At 37.2% G+C, this 22384-nt stretch overlaps 1 protein-coding gene across 1 annotated transcript in view; it reads left to right on the top strand.

Annotated features, from left to right (window-relative positions):
* The window catches only part of TNR (tenascin R), a 207845-nt gene extending 185751 nt beyond the window's left edge, over positions 1–22094 (top strand). The window contains exons 17-22 of the mRNA XM_058178365.1: positions 5364–5496; positions 12754–12905; positions 15511–15607; positions 18143–18304; positions 20501–20664; positions 21975–22094. Coding sequence (XP_058034348.1) covers positions 5364–5496; positions 12754–12905; positions 15511–15607; positions 18143–18304; positions 20501–20664; positions 21975–22094 — 828 coding nt within the window. The remainder of the gene's footprint in view (positions 1–5363; positions 5497–12753; positions 12906–15510; positions 15608–18142; positions 18305–20500; positions 20665–21974) is intronic.
* Positions 22095–22384: the final 290 nt, after the last annotated feature.

Here is a 22384-nt window from a genome sequence, read left to right as displayed (position 1 = left end):
GGCATCAATCTATTCGCTAGTATCTTAGCAAATATCTTATAATCAGTATTTAAAAGCGATATTGGCCTATAATTCTCTGGTTTAACACCATCTCGATCTTCTTTAGGTATTAATGAAATAAAAGCTGTCCTCCATGAAGCGGGGGCATCTCCTCCCCTTTGTATTCTGTTAAATAACTCCTTAAGTGGTACAATCATCTCATTTTGTAAATTTTTATAATAAGTAGTTGTCAAGCCATCTGTACCTGGTGCTTTATTCGCTTTAAGCTGCTTAATTGCAAACACTATTTCCTCTGAAGAAATTAATTGATTCAACTCTTCCCTTTGATCTACTGTAATTTCTAAAATACCGTGGTCCTGTAAATATCTATCTATATCTTTATCACTAATCACATCTCTAGAATATAACTTAGTATAATATTCTAAAAAAGCTTTTTTAATCAAATTTTGCTGATATACTTCCTTACCTCTATATTCTATTTTATCAATTATCGTCGTTTCTGTTTCTTTCTTAATAAATATGCTAACCACCTTCCAGGTTTATTAGAATTATTAAACAAATTATGTCTTACATATTGTAAATTAGTTGCCACCTGATCTGCCATTAACATATTAAATTGACCTCTTAATATATTTATTGACTCTTTTGTTTTACTATCTCCTGGATTGCCTACCAATAACTGCTCCTTCCTTTTAATTTCCTCTTCTAGTTCTTTTCGCCTTTTGTGCAGTCTATTTCTATATTTATTATTCATCTCTAATAAAATTCCCCTCATATAAGCTTTACTGGTGTCCCAAACTATCTCTATAGGTGTCCCTTTATCCATGTTCAAAGAAAAAAATTCCTTCATTAGAGTTTTACATTCATTTACATTTTGTTCATATTTAAACAAGTTCTCATTCATCCTCCACGACCTCCTGGCCTCTTTTTTCCCATCTAACCCAAACCATACCGGCTATGATCAGACAAGGTTCTAGAACAAATTTTGTCTTCTTCACTCTGAAAACAAATCATTAGTAATTAAAATGAAATCAATCCTAGAAAAGATTGATGTCTGTCAGAAAAAATGTAAAATCTCTCTCTTTTCATTGCGTTCTCGCCATACATCTCTCAATTCTAAATCTTCCATCAAATCAAAGAATGCCTTTGGCAGTTTTACACGATTGGAAATATTTCTAAGACTTCTTTTATCTTTCTGGGTATCCATCACTCCATTCCAATCACCCATTAATATATAAGTTTTATAATCCCAAGATGTTATTCTTTTATGTAAAACTTATAAAATTTTTCTTGTTGTTGATTTGGTGCATAAACTCCTATTAAAAGTATTTTCTCCCTTCCAATAAAAGTTCAATAGCAATATATCTTCCTTGACTATCCGCTTCAATTAATGTTGCAGATAAATTACTCTTTATATAAACAACTAGTCCATTCTTCTTTTCTGTAGCAGATGCAACAAAATGTATTCCCAATTTCGAATTTATCAAATATTTCTGGTCTAATGTTCTAATATGTGTTTCTTGTAAACATACAATGTCATTTTTAAATTGCTTCAAATAATGAAATATCTTTCTTCTCTTTTGTGGTGAGTTTAATCCATTGACATTCCAAGATAAAAGTCTAATTGCCATTATCAGCAATCGGAAACTTTTGAAGCACCAGCCGCAAATCATATCTTTCTTTGGGCCTTGCTCCTCCCACTGTTTCCGCCTTGGTAATAGTAGATTGAGCCTGTTGAGCCTTTTCTTCTTGTTCCTTGCGTTTGACAGCTGCTCTTGTCATCCTTGGCTCTTTTGGAATCTCTGATCCCATCTTAGACATATCCAACGCTTGTAAACGGTCTTCTTCCATTACTATCACTTCTTTTTCTTTAATTTCACCTTCCTTTCTCCTACCATCCGGAGATGGTGGATTTCCAGCCTTAAGCACATAAGCATAAAACTCTTGTGCTTTACTGACTGTATTAAGACGATGTGCTTTCCCTTCATAGTAAACTATTATACCAATTGGGATGTCCCATCTATACTCAATCTGACGTTTTTTAAGTTCGTTCACCAAAAAAGCAAACTCCTTCCTACCTCTCAACATTTTGGGGGGAATTTCCTTTAGTATTAAAATATCTTGGCCGGCTGCTTGAATCTTGTCTCCTTTAAAAAAAGCTTGTAAAATCTCATTTCTCACTGTTCTAGTAGTAAAATAAATAACAATATCTCTGGGAAGATTTCTTTGTCTTGCTATCCAGGAATTCACACGATAAATTTTATCAATATAAACTGCCACATCTACTGGCCGAACTGCCAAAATCTCTGCAAAGGCCTCCGAAAATTTGCTTCAAATTCTCATTTTTACATTCTTTTAGTCCACGGATTCGTAAAGCAAGTTCCATTGCTCTATATTGTACCAAAACAATTTCATCATCAACTTTATCCATTTTACTTTGAACTGCCTCAATCTCATTTTCCAATTTTAAATTAACTTTCTTTATTTCTTCTACTTCCTGCTCCAATAAAATCACATTTGATGCCAGACCCTGTACTGCTGACACCAAACCTTCTTTAACTTCTTTATTTCCAGTCTGAATTTCTAACATCTGTTTTTTCATCTCTGACATTTCTTCTGTAATTAATTTAAACTTATCCTCTATCTGGGAAGTTTGCCAATTCATAGCATCGTTAAGAGATTCTTTCATAAATTCTTTCAGGTTATCCTGAAGTGCTTCCAAATTTAGTGATTTTGTATCTGCTGTATGTGCTGGAGAGACTCGGTGTTAATGTTCCTGGAGTTTTTGTAGCAGTTGACTTTAATTGTTTTGCTGCCATCTCTTAAAATTTCTCTTTAACTTAATATTACGTATAAACCTTTTAAGTCTTTTTTTTTTCCAGTCTCAGTATCTCTTCTCCCTTCTCATTACAATGTTTAAAAAAAAAAAAAAATTTCCAGCTGGCCTCAGCAATAAACAACAGACAGTGAGACTTGTAACACTTTCGTTTTCAACTGTGTAGCTCATTAAAGAACGATCGCATTTTCACTTTGAAGTCAGATCCAAAACTTAAAAAAAAAAATAACAGGGAATTGATTGATTACTTGCTTTTATAATTAGAGCTCTCCTGTTTCTGTTCAGTCCGGTATTATCTTCTTTAAGTTAAAATTGGTCCCGGCTAATATTACGTATAAACCTTTTAAGTCTTTTTTTTTTTTTTTTAAATCAGTCTCAATATCTCGATCTCTTCTCCCTTCTCATTACAATGTTTAAAAAAAATTTCCAGCTGGCCTTCAGCAATAAACAGCAAACAGAGAATTGTAACACTTTCGTTTTCAACTGCGTAGCTCATTAAAGAACGATCGCCATTTTCACTTTGAAGTCAAATCCAAAACTTTAAAAAAAAAAAATAACAGGGAATTGATTGATTACTTGCTTTTATAATTAGAGCTCTCCTGTTTCTGTTCAGTCCGGTATTATCTTCTTTAAGTTAAAATTGGTCCCGGAAGTTGGTCGCGGCAATTAGGTCTGCCGGAGCAGGAAAAAAGCCTCAGATCTGGAGCACTTTGAAGTTCTGAGGGGGCTTAACCCTTCGAGCCCCCTGGTATCTTCCAGGAGCTCTAGGGAAGCTCTACCTCTGCTTCTTTTTGCTCACCACCGCTTCTTCTCCCGAAGAGGGGGGTTTCCGAACTGCTGGACAGCTGATTGTCGCTGTCTTAGCAGTCCAACATGATCCAGAGGTTGGTGACCAGAAAGATCACCTCCATTGCCAACGGAGCCAACCAGGAAGCGGAAGCCAAATTTACTTAACAGTGTTATTAATTTAACAACTGCAGTGATTCATTTAATAACTATAAAGTAGGCAAAATTCACAACTATTTTTTTTATCAAAAAATGGGTGGGGGATGGGGCAGATATACCATAATATATTGATCTGGGACCAAAGCCAGATTTTAAGAGTTTTAAGAGTTTTCCAGAACCCCAGGAAAGAGGGTGTTACCCTTATCTCCAGGAGGATGCTGTCTGATGGGGGCAGCTGTGACAGAGAAGGCACCCTTTCTTGATACTATAATAAACAGGGCTGCTGGGTAGCTCTCAGAAAACGCCATGCACTAAGGGCAGAAAAATAACCAGCTCAGGTTTGCCTGTTTGATTAATTGATTGATTTGTGTTGTTTATAAAATCATTTTAATCTAGGCTGTCTGTATGGTTTGATTGTTTTATCTGTTTTTATTGGGTTTGAGGGTTTGTACACTGCATATAATCCATTGAAGTTGGGCTAATAAATTCAGACAAATAATTATATAAAATCCCTGTGTATACAACTCCAAGTTTTAGTATCAGCCAGGAAGTCCACACATAATAGACAAACAGAATACTCTTATCTCACACTGCAATGTTCTTAGATGTAAGAACAAATCCTCAAGTCAGATACAAGCTGATAAGAATAGATACAGACTTTTAATCTCTGTCCAATAATCAGGAAGTGATGTAGAGATCCATCTCCAATTTTTGGAGCAAGATGCTTCTTAATTATTAGTCACTGAGAAATGCTTGTAGAAAAGGGATATTGTGCTTAGTTCTGTTTGAGGTCTTGTCATAGAGATTTGGAAAACTGGATATAGGGTTACAGTAGATAGCAGTGGTTTTCCGGTACCTGAATCTGAGAAAATAGAAGCAGAATGTTGATATTTTTTTCTGGAAGTTTCTGTTTCTTTTCTGTTTCTGGATATTTATTTTGTAAATTGTTTTATTTGGATTTTTAACCCTCTGTATGCCATCTAGAGTTACTCTGGTGAGATGAGCTGCTATATAAATTGTTTCAGTAAAGTAAGTAAGCGACAGTGAAACTTAGAAGTTTGTTGCGGAAATTATTACCATGAGCAATTCTCAGTTTAGCAGAAATGAATTATTTTAAGTGGCTGACTTTGTTTCCAATCTCTTGAACTGGATTATAAGGATCTCTTCCATTTCCTAAGCACACTAATTCCTCCCAACTCCCTGCATGAATCCCTTCTCAAATCAATCTTCTGTGTTTTTCATGTCAATTTCATGCAATTGGATATTCCCTGGCAGCTCAAACAAGAGAATAAGCCTGATCTACAACTTTGACAGTAACTGAGTAGTAGCATGTTCTGTACCATTACATTTGAGTCCCATCCATGTTGGTATAATTGATTTTTCCATGTACTCCTATATTTTTGATCAGGTCTTGGTAGACGCCCACTGCCAAGAGTCAAAGGTTCAAGATAGCAATCTTGCTGTTGGGGAATGTCCAGATACCTTTTCCTCATTTCCTATTCATTCTCATTTCTTACCCAAGCTCTGCAAATTTCATCTCTGTTATATTTGTGTTTCCATTTTGTTGATGATACACACAAAGGAGCTGATTGTGGATGCAGAAGATACCTGGATCCGCCTAGAAGGCCTTTCTGAAAATACAGAGTACACTGTGCGCCTGCAAGCAGCTCAAGATGCTGTGAGGAGTGGATTTATCTCCATTATTTTCACTACAGGTAAGAGCAGTACATCATATGTTATCCTATTTCTCAGGGTCACTATAGCCACCATAGTTTTATTAAGTGAGGGGTTTTTAAAATGAGCTCTATCTGATTTGCATCATTCCTTATAATATAACTGCTCGGGTTCAGAAAAGCACAAACACAGAGCAATTTTCATAACTACTCCATGCACAGCAGTTACTATTACTAAGCTTAAACCTCCTAGCATAAATTAACTCTCCTTCCTCCCTTACACAAAAACAGTGCAAGTAAAATACATTGTGGAGCCTGTTTACATAATATCATGGAAGTAGGCAGTAGCATTGCCATGACCACAAAGACAGGCCAACAAAAGCAAACACTTGGTCTCTAAATGCGAACTTTTTTTCACACATTTTTTTCACACATTTATTCATGCAGTCATGTGGGGATATTGATAAGGGACAGGAAAAGGTTGGGATGGGATGGGGTCTTTCTCTGATAACTCCACCATAGTTTTTCATTTCCTGATCTAGCACAGAAGAAAAAAAATGGAAAATGGGAATGTGCATCTCCCAGCCTGTTTTACACAATCAGAATGACTAAAAATGGCAGATAAATGACTGTCCCTATCATCCCAATTTATGGATTGCTGGTGTGAATAGAGTGACTGAAATGGTTGGGCGAGGTCCCACCATGCAAATCTTTCCACAGGAGTTCAGGATAGAGATTTTCCAAATCAGTCATCTGTTTCCAAAGTCAGCAATGAACTAAGGACATGAATAGATGACACAAGGGAAAAACAAATGTACTTTTTCAGAAAATTAGGTATTTCTTTTTAATTTTCTTCCAATAACACTGAACTTCCTATCCTGTTTATTATTTGACTTCTGTGTGGAACAGCAAAATGAAACAGAACAAAATCAGAGTAGCAAATATAAATCCAGCACAGAATAATTTAAGGCAAGGGAAATTTAAAGAAAAGACGGTACTGGTACTAGGAAAAGAATAGAAGAAATGCCAGAAAATCTGTCTGAAGAAAGAGTCCCAAAGAGAGGATGCCTCATTAAAAAGGCACTGCTGCCGGTTGATTTACTTCAGACAATAGGGAGTCAATTTTAGCAGATTCTTATGTGGATAGACTTTTACACAAGGTAATTTCATTGCAATTCCAACATACCTGGAGGGTTTCCAGCTCTTCAAGATGGTCCACACAGGGAAGCACAACCCGTGAGTGTTAACACTAACTTTATTGTATGGTTACAGTATCAGAATCTTGCAGATCTGAAAGCACTTCTCCTCTCCTTTACTTTTATTGTCCAGAAAACTAGGGAGGGTCCCTTCTGAGATGCTTCCCATGCCCCTTTTCCTTCTGTGGACTGAGGTACCCATTTGCATTGTGATTGCCTAGGCTGTGGCTCTTCCTCCTGTCTCCCAAGGTCATTGCCACATACCATTTACAATAGTGCCACCAAGGCTGACAAGCCAGCATAGGTCTTTCAAAATAACATAATATGTTACATATATTCATTTCATGGTTGTTGCAAAATATTCAGATTTACTAACTGGAGTTTCCAAAGGGCTTTCAAAAGTGCACCTGGACTATAAAGTGTTACAGTGATTTTTCTCCAGATCATGAGCTAGCAGAAAACTATGCTAGTATAATATATGAATATATTATACTATGCTAGTATAATATATGAATCCATATATGATGGATTCGTAACTGGCTGACCAACTGCACTCAACGTGTAGTCCTCAATGGAATTACATCCACATGGAGGGAAATATGTAGTGGAGTATCCCAAGACTCTGTTTTAGCCCCAGTACTCTTCAACATCTTCATCAATGACTTGGACGAGGGGATAGATGGGGAACTCATCAAATTTGCAGATGACACCAAGCTGGCAGGAATAGCCAACACTCCAGAAGATAGGCTCAAGTTACAGAAGGATCTTGACAGACTTGAACATTGGGCGCTATCTAACAAAATGAAATTCAGCAGTGAAAAAAGTAAGATTCTACATTTAGGCCAAAAAAACAAAATGCACAGATACCGGACATGTGGTACCTTGCTCAATAATAGTAACTGTGAGAGGGATCTTGGAGTCCTAGTGGATAACCATTTAGATATGAGCCAGCAGTGCAGCAGCTGCTAAAAAAGCCAACAAAGTTCTGGGCTGCATATACAGAGGGATAGAATCAAGATCACGTGAAGTGTTAATACCACTCTATAATGCCTTGGTAAGGCCACACTTGGAATATTGCATTCAGTTTTGGTCGCCACGATGTAAAAAAGATGCTGAGACTTTAGAAAGAGTGCAGAGAAGAGCAACAAAGATGATTACAGAGGAATTATTGAGTCTGTCATTTGCACCTCTATAACTGTCTGGTTCGGTTCTGCAACCCAACAAGAAAAACACAGACTTCAGAGGATAATTAGAACTGCAGAAAAAATAATTGCTACCAACTTGCCTTCCATTGAGGACCTGTATATTGCACGAATCAAGAAGAGGGCCGTGAAAATATTTGCAGATCCCTCGCATCCTGGACATAAACTGTTTCAACTCCTACCCTCAAAACGACGCTATAGAGCACTGCACACCAGAACAACTAGACACAAGAACAGTTTTTTCCCGAAGGCCATCACTCTGCTAAACAAATAATTCCCTCAACACTGTCAGACTATTTACTGAATCTGCACTACTATTAATCGTTTCATAGTTCCCATCACCAATCTCTTTCCACTTATGACTGTATGACTATAACGTTACTGGCAATCCTTATGATTTATATTGATATATTGACCATCAATTGTGTTGTAAATGTTGTACCTTGATGAACGTATCTTTTCTTTTATGTAACACTGAGAGCATATGCACCAAGACAAATTCTTTGTGTGTCCAATCACACTTGGCCAATAAAATTCTATTCTATTAGGGGACTGGAGGCTAAAACATATGAAGAACGGTTGTAGGAACTGGGTATGTCTAGTTTAATAAAAAGAAGGACTAGGGGAGACATGATAGCAGTGTTCCAATATCTCAGGGGATGCCACAAAGAAGAGGGAGTCAAACTATTCTCCAAAGCACCTGAGGATAGAACAAGAAGCAATGGGTGGAAACTAATCAAGGAGAGATGCAACTTAGAACTAAGGAGAAATTTCCTGACAGTTAGAACAATTAATAAGTGGAACGACTTGCCTGCAGAAGTTGTGAATGCTCCAACACTGGAAATTTTTAAGAAAATGTTGGATAACCATTTGTCTGAAATGGTGTAGGATTTCCTGCCTGGGCAGGGGATTGGACTAGAAGACCTCCAAGCTCCCTTCCAACTCTGTTGTTGTTGTTGTTGTTGTTGTTGTTGTTGTTGTTGTTATTATTATTATTATAAAATGCACTGCCCACAGTCCCTATCACTAGACAGAACCACCAGAATGGGTTTTTGCCCAAAAAAGAATAAAGAGAAATGAGAGTTGTAGGGTGCAAATGTCTCATTAGATCTAATTATTGGCAGCGGAAGACCCTCTTCCCATTTCTCCCACATGCATGCAAAAATATACTTTTTTTTTTTTTTTGGCCACCCACTGCAACAGTTCCACTTCTCTTGTAACCCAGGACAAGAGAAGGTGGGAAGCAGATCTTTTGGTGCCAGTTCTCTTTCTCTTCAGCTACCACCTCCCACAAGAAAGTTGTTCAATACACTCCCTGAAGATTACATAATATAGCACCCAATCTGAACATGGGCTGCATTTTCCAACATGGGTCTTATGGAAGCCCATGGCTGTGCTGGAATGTGGGTTGTAATCCCAGTTGCTTTAGTTTTTATATTTCTGTATATGTTTCTGTTACTTTTCATACTGTGAACCTCCTGGAATCATGTATATGAGATTGGCAGCTATATAAGTCCATTAAATAGATATACATGCACACAAACACATACCTGTAGATCAGATACTGTTGTGGACAGTTTACTGTGACCACCTTCCCACTTTGCCTTCTTCGGACAATTTCTTGATCCTACTTAATATCTCTGCAGGATAAGATAAGAACTGTTTCTTCCCCACATTTCTCTTGCTATTCTCTTGCCCCTTCTGCACCACTCTCAGGAAGCCCCTCCCACTCAGGGTAGAGAAAATGAATAGTTCTACCCAACTCTTTTAATACCTAACATCTATTTATTCCCAATACAGCAAGATTTTTTTAAAAAAATGAATATCTAACTCCACAATCTGAATGTTTCCTTTGTGTTGAAGTGTCAGTTTATGAAACACATTGTTATAATCCAGGTGCTACTGAGAAATCTCGCCTTAGCAGAATACTATTCTGTAAACACATTGTGAATAAGAGCAGAACAAAAGGATAGCTGTGTGAAATTACTTCTTTAGAAAGCCACGTTCAAAAATGGTCAAATCCAATTTCATTTGTATTAAAGTGTTCAGAAGAGATGACAAAAGGGAAAAGAGCTGTCCACCCATTCGCACTGTCTGTGTTTATATCTAGTAGCCTAAAAGGAATTCCTTGGACCTATGCTTCACTGAGACAAATAAAAAGGCTTTTGAAGTGTCAGTTAACAACAGTAGCTATCAACAGACACAAACCCCGCTTGCTTTAAATAGCTAGAGATCAGTGGCTGCTACATTATTCTTCCTTCCACTTCAGTTAGGATAAAGGATTAGAGCAAGTTTGTTGCAAAGGATAAAAGAGTTTTCAAAAGGATCCATCCAGCTTAGTTAAACCTTATCAAATTGCTTGGTGTAATTTGACATAGCATGCTTTTATACATCTTCTCACTTGGTCACTTTTCATAGAATCATAGTGTTGGAAGGGTCCTTGGAGGTCTTCTAATCCAACCCTCTGCCCAGTGCAGAAATCCTCATTACATCCTAGATATATTGCTGTCCAATTTTTTTTTCTTGAAATCATGATGCACCCATGATTTCAGGAAGTAGGTTGCTCCACTGCTTAAGAGCTCTTACAAGCTCCTTATTTCAAGTTTGAATGTGTCACTGTAAAGCTTCCATACATAGTGTATGGACTTGAGTGCTCTAGAGAATAAATGCACACTCCCTTCCCTATGACATCTCTTCATCTAGCAGATGACTGGTGTCATGTGTCCCCTTAGCCTTCTCTTCTGTAAGCTAAACACATCACGTATCTTTAAACAATCTTTGGGGGATTTCGTCTACAAGGCCACCCCCCAGCATCTTTGTGGCTTTACTCTGCATTCTTTCCACTTCTCAATGGCTTTGATTTATAGCATAGCAACCAACTTCTATACTTTTAAGAGTCTTTCTGTTTACTAAGGAAATGCTATGAAAGGGACAGATTTTAGAACAATCTTCAACTCTAGATGCATGAGTTTTACTAATAGGGATTCCACTATAGGGATCTAGGATCAAGATCTGCCGATCCAGTGCAGATTTGGCAATCTTCACATCCTCTCAGTCAGCCTTCCAAGGGCACTACAGAGGTGACCAATTGAAGACTCCTTAGAACATCCTTCTCCAATCTGGGCTTCCAGATGTATGGACCAATTTACAGAATTCACAATATAATGTGTGTAGTCTGACAAAAAGAAAAAAGAAAAAAACATCTCAAGAGACCAGTCTGATTTAATTCTGGTAATGCTTTCCATAACAATAAGATACGATTAACAAAAAGAAAATTCCCTGGCTGTACACTGTAAGTGTTATGCCTGCTCATGTTTATTGGAAACATAACAAAGAGGCCTTTTATTCCTTGCATCTTGTTAATAACTATCTGTCCTTTGTTGTTCATATGTATAGAAACCTTTAGGGGAAACACATTACAAGTCACACAAAGGAAACATTCTTTTGAATGTCACCCATTTCTTCCAAGGTCTGTTGAAAGTTTTAAAGATATTAATATAAATGGAAAATAAATAATCCCCATGAAGTGAGTTGAGGAGTGCAAGCGGTTTAAATATTGTAAAAAGTAAAGGTCTCTTTGCACAGTGAAAGATTTGGAAATATCTATGAATCTTAAAAAAGGAAATTATATAAGCAATATTAGTCCCAAAGGCAAAATTGTATGTGTTCATTGTCATTAAAGCAATGAAGAGATGTTTGCAGTGCCTTGCAAAACTCTTGCTCCATTTCTTGAGAAGCAGAGGTAAACGAAATATGTGTAAAACAACTCAAATTAGCTATTAGTACTAATGATATTATCTAGTTTGGATAATGAAATGTCTACAAGAAATCTACTAAGCTCTGAGAGCACCAAGAACCCCTCACAACCCAAATAATTTTTATAGAGTTCAATCATTTACTGGTATAGAAATTATACATAAGTGTATCCAGTATTCTTCATGGTACTTGACCATTTTTTTTCTATTTACAATATCTTAGTCATCTGTAGAAGCACAACAACTGATCTGATGTTTTGAACTAGGAAGATCCCAAGTTAAGTCTAGGTCTGTGGCTAGAATTTTTATGTCATTTATTTTCCCCTGACTCTAAACCCTTGTTTGGGTCAAGATTTGTGCAAACTCAATACCACAGTCAAGTCAGAAGGTCAAAAAGACTGATAGCAGAGAACAGTTCTCTTCCAAGGTACACCTCAGAGTATCATGCACTAGATGGAGTCTAAATGGGAAAAGGGTCCCTATTTGAAAGAAAGCGGGGTATCTTCAATGGTTATCTCCAGAACTGCCCTTTGTACAGCAATTCTAGCTAACCTTCTCAAAGAAAGGTTGCACAGGCATCCCTCTCAACAATTCTCATTTACATTGCTGATTGCCAGGACTCATGGCAAAACAACTGCTAAGGTGGCAAAAGAGTACTTGTCTAAGATCGTACAGCCAGAGTTATCATGGCTCATGTCTTTTGCTATTCAGAGCAAATTCAGAGCAAATGGCAGAGCAACTCATTCAAACATCGTTGTTACCTCAAAAACAGTCTGAGCTTGTTTGATACCCAGTTTTCTGTGCACAAACTGCATTCACTTTTTTCAGTGCTGTTGTCCCTTCAGATAGTTAAAGAATGGTTGTATATCAAGGATTATCTGTAACCTCCCATGGATCAAGTTCCTCCATAGTTCTGAATAATTTCTTGTTGTAAAATTAGAAGTGACCCTTAGATCACATCCCTAATTATCAGCAAAAAATACTAGTGATATTCATATTAAGGAGCGTATTTTCTTTTCTTTGAAGTAAACTCATAGGATGTGACTTACTTCATTGATCTTAATTAATTATGAATGATATCCCTGGTAGTGCGATATGTAAACAATCCTGCAATCTCTCTTCTGCTGTTATTGCCCTCATCTACAGGAGGCCGTGTGTTTATGAATCCTCAGGACTGTGCCCAGCATTTGATCAATGGCGACAATCTGAGTGGCATTTACACCATTTCCCTTAATGGGGATCTCAGCCAGAGAGTGCAAGTATACTGTGATATGACTACAGATGGCGGTGGATGGATTGTAAGTGAATAACCAATACCACATATTATCCATTTCAGTTATCAGAGGTAGAAGAAAATGAATGCATCAAGTCCAGCATATAAACGATACAACTTTTGTGTAGTGCAACTTTTCATTTTACAAATACCAACTTATGTTTTGAAAGTTTGCCAAAATAACTATTGTTATTTTGTTGTTCATTTTTTTTCCCAAAATTCTTTCATCTCTTCACTTTTAAATTAGAGGTAGCAGAGCAGAGCTTTCGGGAAAGAATCTTAAATCATGAAAAAACATTTTAGTCCATCAGAGGCTCTGAGTTTATTAGCGTGGAAAAAAATTATATCGAGGCCCATTTTAAATGGCTGATCTTCAAAACAAACTTATTTTAGAAAGCAAAAATGGGGGGGGGATCTTACAGGTGCTTACTGTATATTTTACCTGAATGAAAGTTCTTAGATAAAGGATGTAAAGCAGGAACGAAAAATATGAATCAAACATCAGAATGTCTTTCTGAGATATTCTATTTCCCATGCCCTGAGGACTAAGTTAATAATAGTTACAATCAGGTTCCTTGTGATTGGTTTTACACTGAAACTCCTTTTGGGAGTGAAGCTGCAACTGATTCATGGTTCTATCAAGGAAATTAATCAACAGTGAAATTTCCATGTTCACTGCTCGATATATTGAAGCTAGAGGGAATGAGTGGACCCAGGATAGGCTACAGAAGACCTGTGAGATGATTTAATCTCAAAAGGAAATGTGTTTCATTTTTAATCAAGGTATGGGCAAAAGGCCTTATTGCTGATATTTTCATTTCATATGTAGGAGATAGGAGATTACACACATACAAACACACTCACACATAAACACAAACACACATAACAGGATTAGATTGCAGTCGATACTGTGCATTAGCAATCTTCAAAAGATAGATCAGAGGTAGCAAAAGTAACAATAAAGCACTCACATACTATAAAGCCAAGTAAGGCCATAAAATTTCTTACATAATCGGCATGAATTCTTGAAGAAAAATGTATTCCTACTCCATCCACTTCAAAGCTTGCTTATTCAATTTCATATTCAAACTTTCACAGATAAAGCTGCTCATGTTCGAGGTTGGAGTGAATTTCACAATTGGCTTAAAATAAAAAAAAAATCTTGCTTTTGCTGTTCTCACAGCTGAGCAGAAATAGTTTAAGTTCCATCTACAGTAGCACATCATATTGATTCCCTTGAGAAGTTGCCAGCAACATATCCTATCAGTCAGAAATCATCCCTGATTTCCTGAAAGAGTTGGGGAAGAAATCATATTTCAGATATTTATAGAACTGCTGGTATAGCAATAAAAATTAAAAAGAGATAATAATCAACATTCAGTATTGAATATTCGTATCTTCAGGATCACCTCATTTAACCAGAATTAATCTGTCTAATACAAACTATGGGAAAAAATGATCATAGTTCCCTCTACCACCATTGGAATGGCTGAGGTTAGGAAAAGATACCTCTCTCTTGGGGCAAAACCACAGGAAGACAGCTTGCCCCAACTGTGCAGATCTTCTAGATGTTGTTCAAAATCAAACTGTTCCAGAAGATTTTTGGGTAATTAATTAATATAGCTTCACTAAAGTGTTTTTAAATAGTTTTTATTAAAAGATTTTAAACAGAAAAAAATAACGTGTGTGTGTGTGTGTGTGTGAGAGAGAGAGAGAGAGAGAGAGAGAGAGAGAGAGAGAGAGAGACTTAAATCATCTTCTCAGCAATTGTACATACAAATTTAACCAAACCTCTCCCCATAAGATTTTATCCTAACTTCCTTCTTTCTATAGCCTTTTTAATAATCAAACCCATAAGCTACAAAATCATTTTCTTTCTTCCACAAAAAGTCCATAAGGGGTTTCCAGGCTATTGATTAATATCAATAATTAAAGAAGTGCATTTGTCCATCTCAGTAAGTTCTCTCACTTCCACCGCTTATTCCTACATAATGGGTAATGTCAAATCTTTCCATCTTTCCACACAGAAGTGTTTTGTTTGTTTTTTTACTGAAATCAGTGCAGAGGTGGATTTCAGCAGGTTCTGACCAGTAGCGGAAATTTTGAGTAGTTCGGAGAACCGGTAGTAAAAATTCTGACTGGCCCCACCCCCATCTATTCTCTGCCTCCCAAGTCCCAGCTGATTGGGAGGAAATGGGGATTTTGCTGTAACCTTCCCCTGCCACTCCCACCAAGCCATGCCCACCAAGCCATGCCACGCCCACCAAGCCACACCCACAGAACCAGTAGTAAAAAAATTTGAAACCCACCACTAAATCAATGGTAATGGTTTTTATGGTTTTACTGTTTTCATTTGTATTGTTGTATTGTAGATGTTTTTAGGTATGTAAAGTGTCTGGAGTAAAAAAAAAACTGCAGGGGTTTAAAAATCTGGTAAATAAATTTTTGCACTGAATGTAAGGAAAGAGTACAACCAGTTCAGAAACTCCCTGAAATATCTTGTCTATTTTAAACTCATCAACATTTTCCCTTTGAAGTTTTCTCTTAGAAAAATCACACATTTTCCTGCAAGACATATTGCAAGTCTTCTCATTTCTTACAGTATCTTTCACCTTGATCTTTCCTTGCAGGTCTTCCAGAGAAGACAGAATGGATTGACTGATTTCTTTCGCAAATGGGCAGACTATCGCATTGGCTTTGGAAACCTGGAGGATGAGTTCTGGCTGGGTAACAAATCACTAACTTTGTTTGCCACTTACACTGTCTGTGGAGAAACTAGATATCTGCTCATCATAGCATCTGAAAACATGTACACATCTTCTCTCTGTCTCCTCTTCCCCCCAGTTGCCTTTTTTAATCATTGTTCTCTTTGCCTCAACAAATAGTCTAGGTTGGCTTGCCAGCTTTATTCGTTGTTTGTTCTGATTGTTATTACCCATGTTTCCCCAAAAATAAGATCCTGTCTTATATTTTTTTGAACCCTGAAATAAGCGCTTGGCCTTATTGCCATGTGTTCAAAAGTCCGATTGGGCTTATTATCAGGGGATGTCTTATTTTGGGGGAAACAGGGTAATGATAAACCCATGAAAGCACATACAATGGCTTCTACCTTATTTTTCAGGTAACGTGGCAATCCAAATTTCCCTTTTGCTTCCATAGAATGTGTTAAATTCTTGGTGACATGGAACCATTGTCTTATGCACATATATTTTTAATTATATTAAATGCAGTCACACAGCATTATAGTATCTGCTGAAAGAAAAGCCTATGCTAAGGAATTATTGTGCATTAAGTTTATATTCCTTCCAATCGGCAATGCATAGGAAACACAGTATACTTCCTAGCCCTACTTTAGTGTATTATTCACCGCCCTGAGTCCCTCGGGAGAAGGGCGGTCTATAAATTAAAATATTATTATTATTATTATTATTATTATTATTATTATTATTATTATTATTATTATTATTATTATTATTATTATTAGGAAATATCAATAGGGCATAATTAAATTAATCCTTTCTTCTGTGACAGGCTATGTACTACATTAAACACAACATACCCCAAGAAAGTCTGTTTTGAGAAGATGCTAATCCTTAATCTAGCTGCACTCTGTAAAAGTAAAGAGTCTCTCAAACTGAGTTTGACTCAAGGTGGCTACACAAATATGACTATATAAATTTTTGGTCAGTAATGCACAAGCATTCCCCTCCTCCCCAAATTCCCAGTCTACCCTGCAGCCTTTGGATTTCCTAGTGATTTCCTTTTCATGTCTTAACCAGGCTCAACACTGCCTTAGAAACAACCAAGACCAAGTAGATGCTGCCATCTATTGTACAAAAATATTCAGTTTCAATTTAGACTAATACACATGCCTGTATCTGCAGAGGAGAATTTAAGACTATTCCTCATCCATAAAACAAAGATCCAGTTTGGCAAACTTATTTAATCATGAAAGGTAGCCCTAACTCTCCTTTTTACCAACAACCATATTTTTTAATTTATGACTACTGTATTCTGAATGGGCATTTTGGTAAAAAAATGAACTTTATTTTTCACTTCATTGTCTCCTTTAGACCTGTAGAAGGAAATTATTAAGGAGTCGAACTATTCCGTTTCTATGCCTAGAATAGCAGAAAAGAGATTCTGCTGATTGTGTTTCTTCGTTTCATTGAGGTAGCAGGGTTTTGCTCTTTAACGTGCTGTCAGATTTTTTTGTTTCTCCCTAGAAAATTAAAACACATGGCTCCTTGACATCTCCCTCACCATATCTCACCCATTCCCAGAAAAAAAACATCTGGAAATCCATTTTAGAGGGAAAACATTGGGAGAGAGATTAATAGCCTCTGTCTATTCCTTTAAGGGGCAGGATGTGAGAATCACTAGAAAATTTTTCAGCATAGTCATGAATTTTAGTGAGGGAAACATACAAAACGGATTATTGGAATAAAATGGTTCACGATAAGTGTGATCATATTCATTAAATAGTCCCTGCACCTTGAGGATTTAATGATCTTGGAAAATTCATGGATGTGCATGCTGATCCATTCCCCATATAAGAGGAGGATACCAAAGGTAGTCGGGTGAAAACAGCTTGACATTCAGCATAAAGAGCCTTCTATAGCCATCATGAAAGGTTTCTGGATAAAAAAATAAACTATCCCTTCCTCAAAAAGCTAGGCCAATGGATCAGTGTTGTTGTTGTTGTTGTTTTTAATAGTCATTCTATTGTAAATGCAGCTTTCACACCCATACAGCAAGTTCATCAAGTTGGCTTCGGGAGAGAAGGTTTCCAAAACAGATACCCAGCATAGTAACCTTCTATAAAAATATTGTAGAGACTTATTTGGATCTTTCAAAGGAAACTACTATCTTTATCACAACCAATGAAATATGTTTACATTTTATTGGTTTTTATTTTTATAAATTCTTTCCCGAATACAATATAATAAATGGGTCAAATATAGCCAAATAGACAGAAATAACTGCATTGAAAAGCCAAGACTACATTTGAGGATGTTTCAAAGGGGAGGGGTAATTTCTGAGGTCATTATCTAGAACCTTCCATCACATGGTCATAATCACCAAAATTGGAAGTGTACCTGGACAGTGGAGAGATTTCTTTTTTACACATAGGCCTAGGGTATATATCCATTCTACTCTCAATCCAAATTCCATGCCATCTGAAATATGGATTCCATTATTCATTGTTTACAGATTTCTAGATACAAGTTCTTATAAAATCTCTGTTTATGTTCTCTCCAGGGCTAGATAATATGCACAAGATCACATCACAAGGGCGCTATGAACTGCGGATAGATATGAGAGATGGTCAAGAAACAACTTACGCCTATTACGACAAGTTTTCCATTGGTGATGCCAGGAGTCTCTACAAGCTCCGGATAGGGGAATATAATGGCACTGCTGGTATGCTTTTAAGAATTAGTCCTCCCATCCCAGACTATCTCAACAGAACTTCTTCTCATGGAGCAGGGAAAATGAAGGCTGGGGGAGAGAAGATGGAACTAATCTATGTGCTTTCACCCTTAGAACCACTTCCTTGCCATCACTCCCAATTATTCTCCCCTTCAGAATAACAGAATAACAGAGTTGGTATGGACTTTGGAAGTCTTCTAGTCCAATCCCCTACTCAAGCAGGAAACCCTATACTATTTCAGACAAATGATTGTCCAATCTTCTTTTTAAAATCTTTAATGTTTGAAGCACCGACAACTTCTGGAGGCAAATTGTTCCACTGATTAATTGTTCTAACTATCAGGAAATTTCTCCTTGGTTTTAGGTTTTAGTTTCCATCCATCGCTTCTCGTCCTCCCTTCAGGTGCTTTGGAGAATAGGTTGACACCCCCCGCCCCTTTGTGGCAGCCCCTTAGTTATTGGAACACTGCTATCATGTCACCCTGAGTCCTTCTTTTCTCTAGACTAGCCATACCCAATTCCTGCAACTGTTCTTCGTGTGTTTTAGCCTTCAATCCCCTAATCATCTTTGTTGCTCTTCGCTACAAAAACAGGCTTGGGAGGAAAGGGAAAGGGCAGATTTGGAGTTGAGACTGAGAGAGAGGAGAAGGGAGGCATTGGGGAGAGGAAAAGGAGATGCATTGGTGCTCATCCTGAAGGATGCTGCTGCCAGCCCTTTTTTGTTCCTGCTTTCAATTCCTTATGGCGGACTGGGAGCAAATGGGAATCCCAGGAATCCCCAAGGAATCCTTCATTGACTGGGCAGGAAAATGCCACTGGACCAGTTAGGAATTCTTTCTGGCTGAGTAAATATCCCTAGAGAAATTTGCACCCCTTTTAAAATGAAGCCACCAAGAGCCCCAAACCCAATGCTTCTCCTTCCAACCCTGAGCATTTGACAAAGCCGGAGCTGCAGGACCAGTACCTGGAAGAAATGGCAATCTTGGCAGGCCTTCTCTCACAGATGCACCACACTTTCAACCTGGATCCGTGCAGGGCATACCCAGGTGTGCCATGCTTGCATCAGGCTTGGCCAATGGGCTTCTGGGACTCCAGACTCTGGCTCACCTCAGCCTCAAGGACTTCTAATTTGAGAATATTCAAACTTAAAGCCTTTTGCAGCAAGGCCTGCTGCAATTCTCTTGTCCCTCTCTTGAGTTGTCCCGTATTGAATTGTCCTGCAGTGAGTTGTCCCAGGATGAGTTGGCCGGGGCCAGATAGCCAGGGTGAGTCAGATGCAGCACATTGACCTAGACCCTTTAACATCTGCATATAAAATTGATTCCATAATCAATTTCTATAAAACAAATTATAGGGGTTTTTTTTAGTTTTAAAAAGTTTAATCAGTTGTTAGAGTATCTCAATTGTCTCAAAAGCTGAAAATGCTACTCATTTAACAGTGCAGTCTTTAAGGATCCTGAAAACCAGCATACAATATGCATACATATTGGCGCAAGGTGTGTTCTGGAGGATGTAGCCACCAACTCTTCCTACAAAAATAAATAGCCACGTGCTATCTGTTTACAGTACAACCCATTTACATGCAACAGTTCATTCTTAAGATCCTGATGTTGCCACTGTTTAATTCGGTTCAATTCAGCATAAAGAGCCTTTATACTGTTTATATGGGCTGATAATCTGTTCATCATAGTACAATACTTGAGCCATATAACAATCTTATTTCAGCTGCCAAGAGGCAGAAAAACTATTTAGCATAGAAATAGTTGTCACACAGAAGGATAAGAAAGGTATAGAGTCCCAGGAGATTTAAGAAGCTCCATTTTGTCTTCTTTGATGTAAATTTTTGTAAAACTTGGCAGTCATTTCTAATGATCCTTCAAAATATTAGAGTCAATCTCTAGTCATCTTAAGACTTATATGATAAAAAAATATTAGCTGTAATTATTATTGTATGATTCAAACATATAAGTACATCACTTAGCAAACATGGTTGGATGATGGTCACCTGAGCGCATGAAACAAAACAGGTCCAGTGAAGACATTTAAATTCTTAGCTCTGGAATCAGAGCTTTCTTATAGTTCTTGGATATTATTGTAATTGTCCGGAAACCAGCATGAATATATCAATCTTTAGTTGTCTTTTAAAAAGAAAGATGGAAAAAGTTAAGGTAATGCCTTATTTTTCAGGGGATTCACTCAGCTATCATCAGGGACGTCCATTTTCCACCAAAGACAGGGACAATGATGTTGCCGTTACAAACTGTGCTATGTCATACAAAGGGGCTTGGTGGTATAAAAACTGTCATCGAACTAACCTCAATGGTAAATATGGCGAATCCCGACACAGCCAGGTAAGAGCAGGATCAATACCGTACTGTTTGCAAGAAAGAGCCTATTCTTCTGGAAAGGGTATAAGAGTGAGTGAGAAGTCAGACAATTTGTCATATAGATATGATTAATTTCAGGGATCAAATTCACTAGTAGCACTGATTGTGTTACCTAGTTTGAGTAATGAAACATCAGCAAGAAAACAAGCTCAGAGATCACCAAGAATCCCACATAACTAAGAACAAATGGCAGTTTACATTTTCACCAAATGCCAAAAGCTTTTTTAAAAACAACAGCAGCAATAGTAGCAGATAATATCTATGGGGAAGAGAGACTCATCTGGATCTCATCCCAGTCTACATAATTTTCTTTCAGCCCAAATATCTACTGATGGCGCCACTGCAGCAAAGTATACTTTTATAGGTTACTTACAGTTTGAAAGCAACATGGCATAAAGCTCAAATCCCAGTATGGTCAGGGTTTATCTTTTCCCCAAGCCTGGGATTTGTTACTAATACTATTGTTGTTATACTTATTCCCTAAAAATTACATAAGGTTTTATATTTAGAGCTTTAGGAAACTATTTTAAAATAAAACAGAAAATATTATATTTAAAAAACAAGAACAAGGCAACAGTTTGGAAGAGTTAGAATTCTGCACTACATTAAACCAGAGTCCAGATAAAATATAAATTTGAATATTCAAATCCTTTTTGCCATAAAAGGATATCCCTTGTAGAGAATTAAACACAGCAGGAAAAAAAAGTCTCCCTGTTTTAAATGCACCAGTAGTCTGCATGTTGAGGAGATTTATATGGAGAAAAAAATTCAAAAGCTTAGTGTTTTAAGATTGAATGTGGTTATGGATAGAATGTTTATATCTTGTTTTGCTTACTTAATTTCGGTTCTTACAAAATAATAAAATTATATGCATTCTGGAGTGGTAATAACAACTAAAATATCAAGCCCCAATTATTTCTTATCCACCTCAAGGCTATCCTTATTTTCTACACACTGAGAGATTATATACAATAAATGAAAATATAATCTCTTTATCTGCATCCCGAAGTGGTCTTTTGTTTAAAACCTCATTATTCACAATATTTATGTCCAAATGTTTGGTACTACGTAAGTGGTGATACCACAGCCATAAGGGTAAGGATAGCTAGTCAAATTTGATAAAAGTTTTGTCATTATTATAAACCATTCCCACTCAAATTATTGGGACATTTTGGCTTGAAAGAGTGTGATATATTTGCATCTAATAACTAGAAAGAGGTGCTGTGCAAATGGTTCCAAGCATATTGATCCCTTTTCCTCTCTTTGGCCTTCAGGGTATTAACTGGTACCATTGGAAAGGACATGAGTTCTCCATACCTTTTGTGGAAATGAAAATGCGGCCGTATAACCATCGCAACTCCCTGGGGAGGAAACGCCGATCAGTACAACTGTGAAATGGCAGGAATCCTTTTGGACATGCAGTCCTTTTCTGTCATGCATTTGCATTTTATAATATGAAAAGAACAAAAGTAAAACTGAGATAGAAGCCTGCTCCATGCTGAGGGCTGAGGAACACCATGATACCCCAGAGGGCTGACTAACTTTGATAAAAGAACAACCATAATGCTTGCTATAATTCCTAGGAACCTATTGGGCTCCTGCCCAGCCCACTTCTTTGGGTTTTCATTCCATTCCTTCTTGAAATTATTAGTCAATGGCTTCATTTAAGGTCTTTGTCTTAACC

Source organism: Ahaetulla prasina, chromosome 3 (assembly GCF_028640845.1).
Source record: "Ahaetulla prasina isolate Xishuangbanna chromosome 3, ASM2864084v1, whole genome shotgun sequence".
Lineage (NCBI taxonomy): Eukaryota > Metazoa > Chordata > Lepidosauria > Squamata > Colubridae > Ahaetulla > Ahaetulla prasina.
Note: the sequence above shows the minus strand (reverse complement) of the source record. Positions and strands in the feature narration are given on the sequence as shown.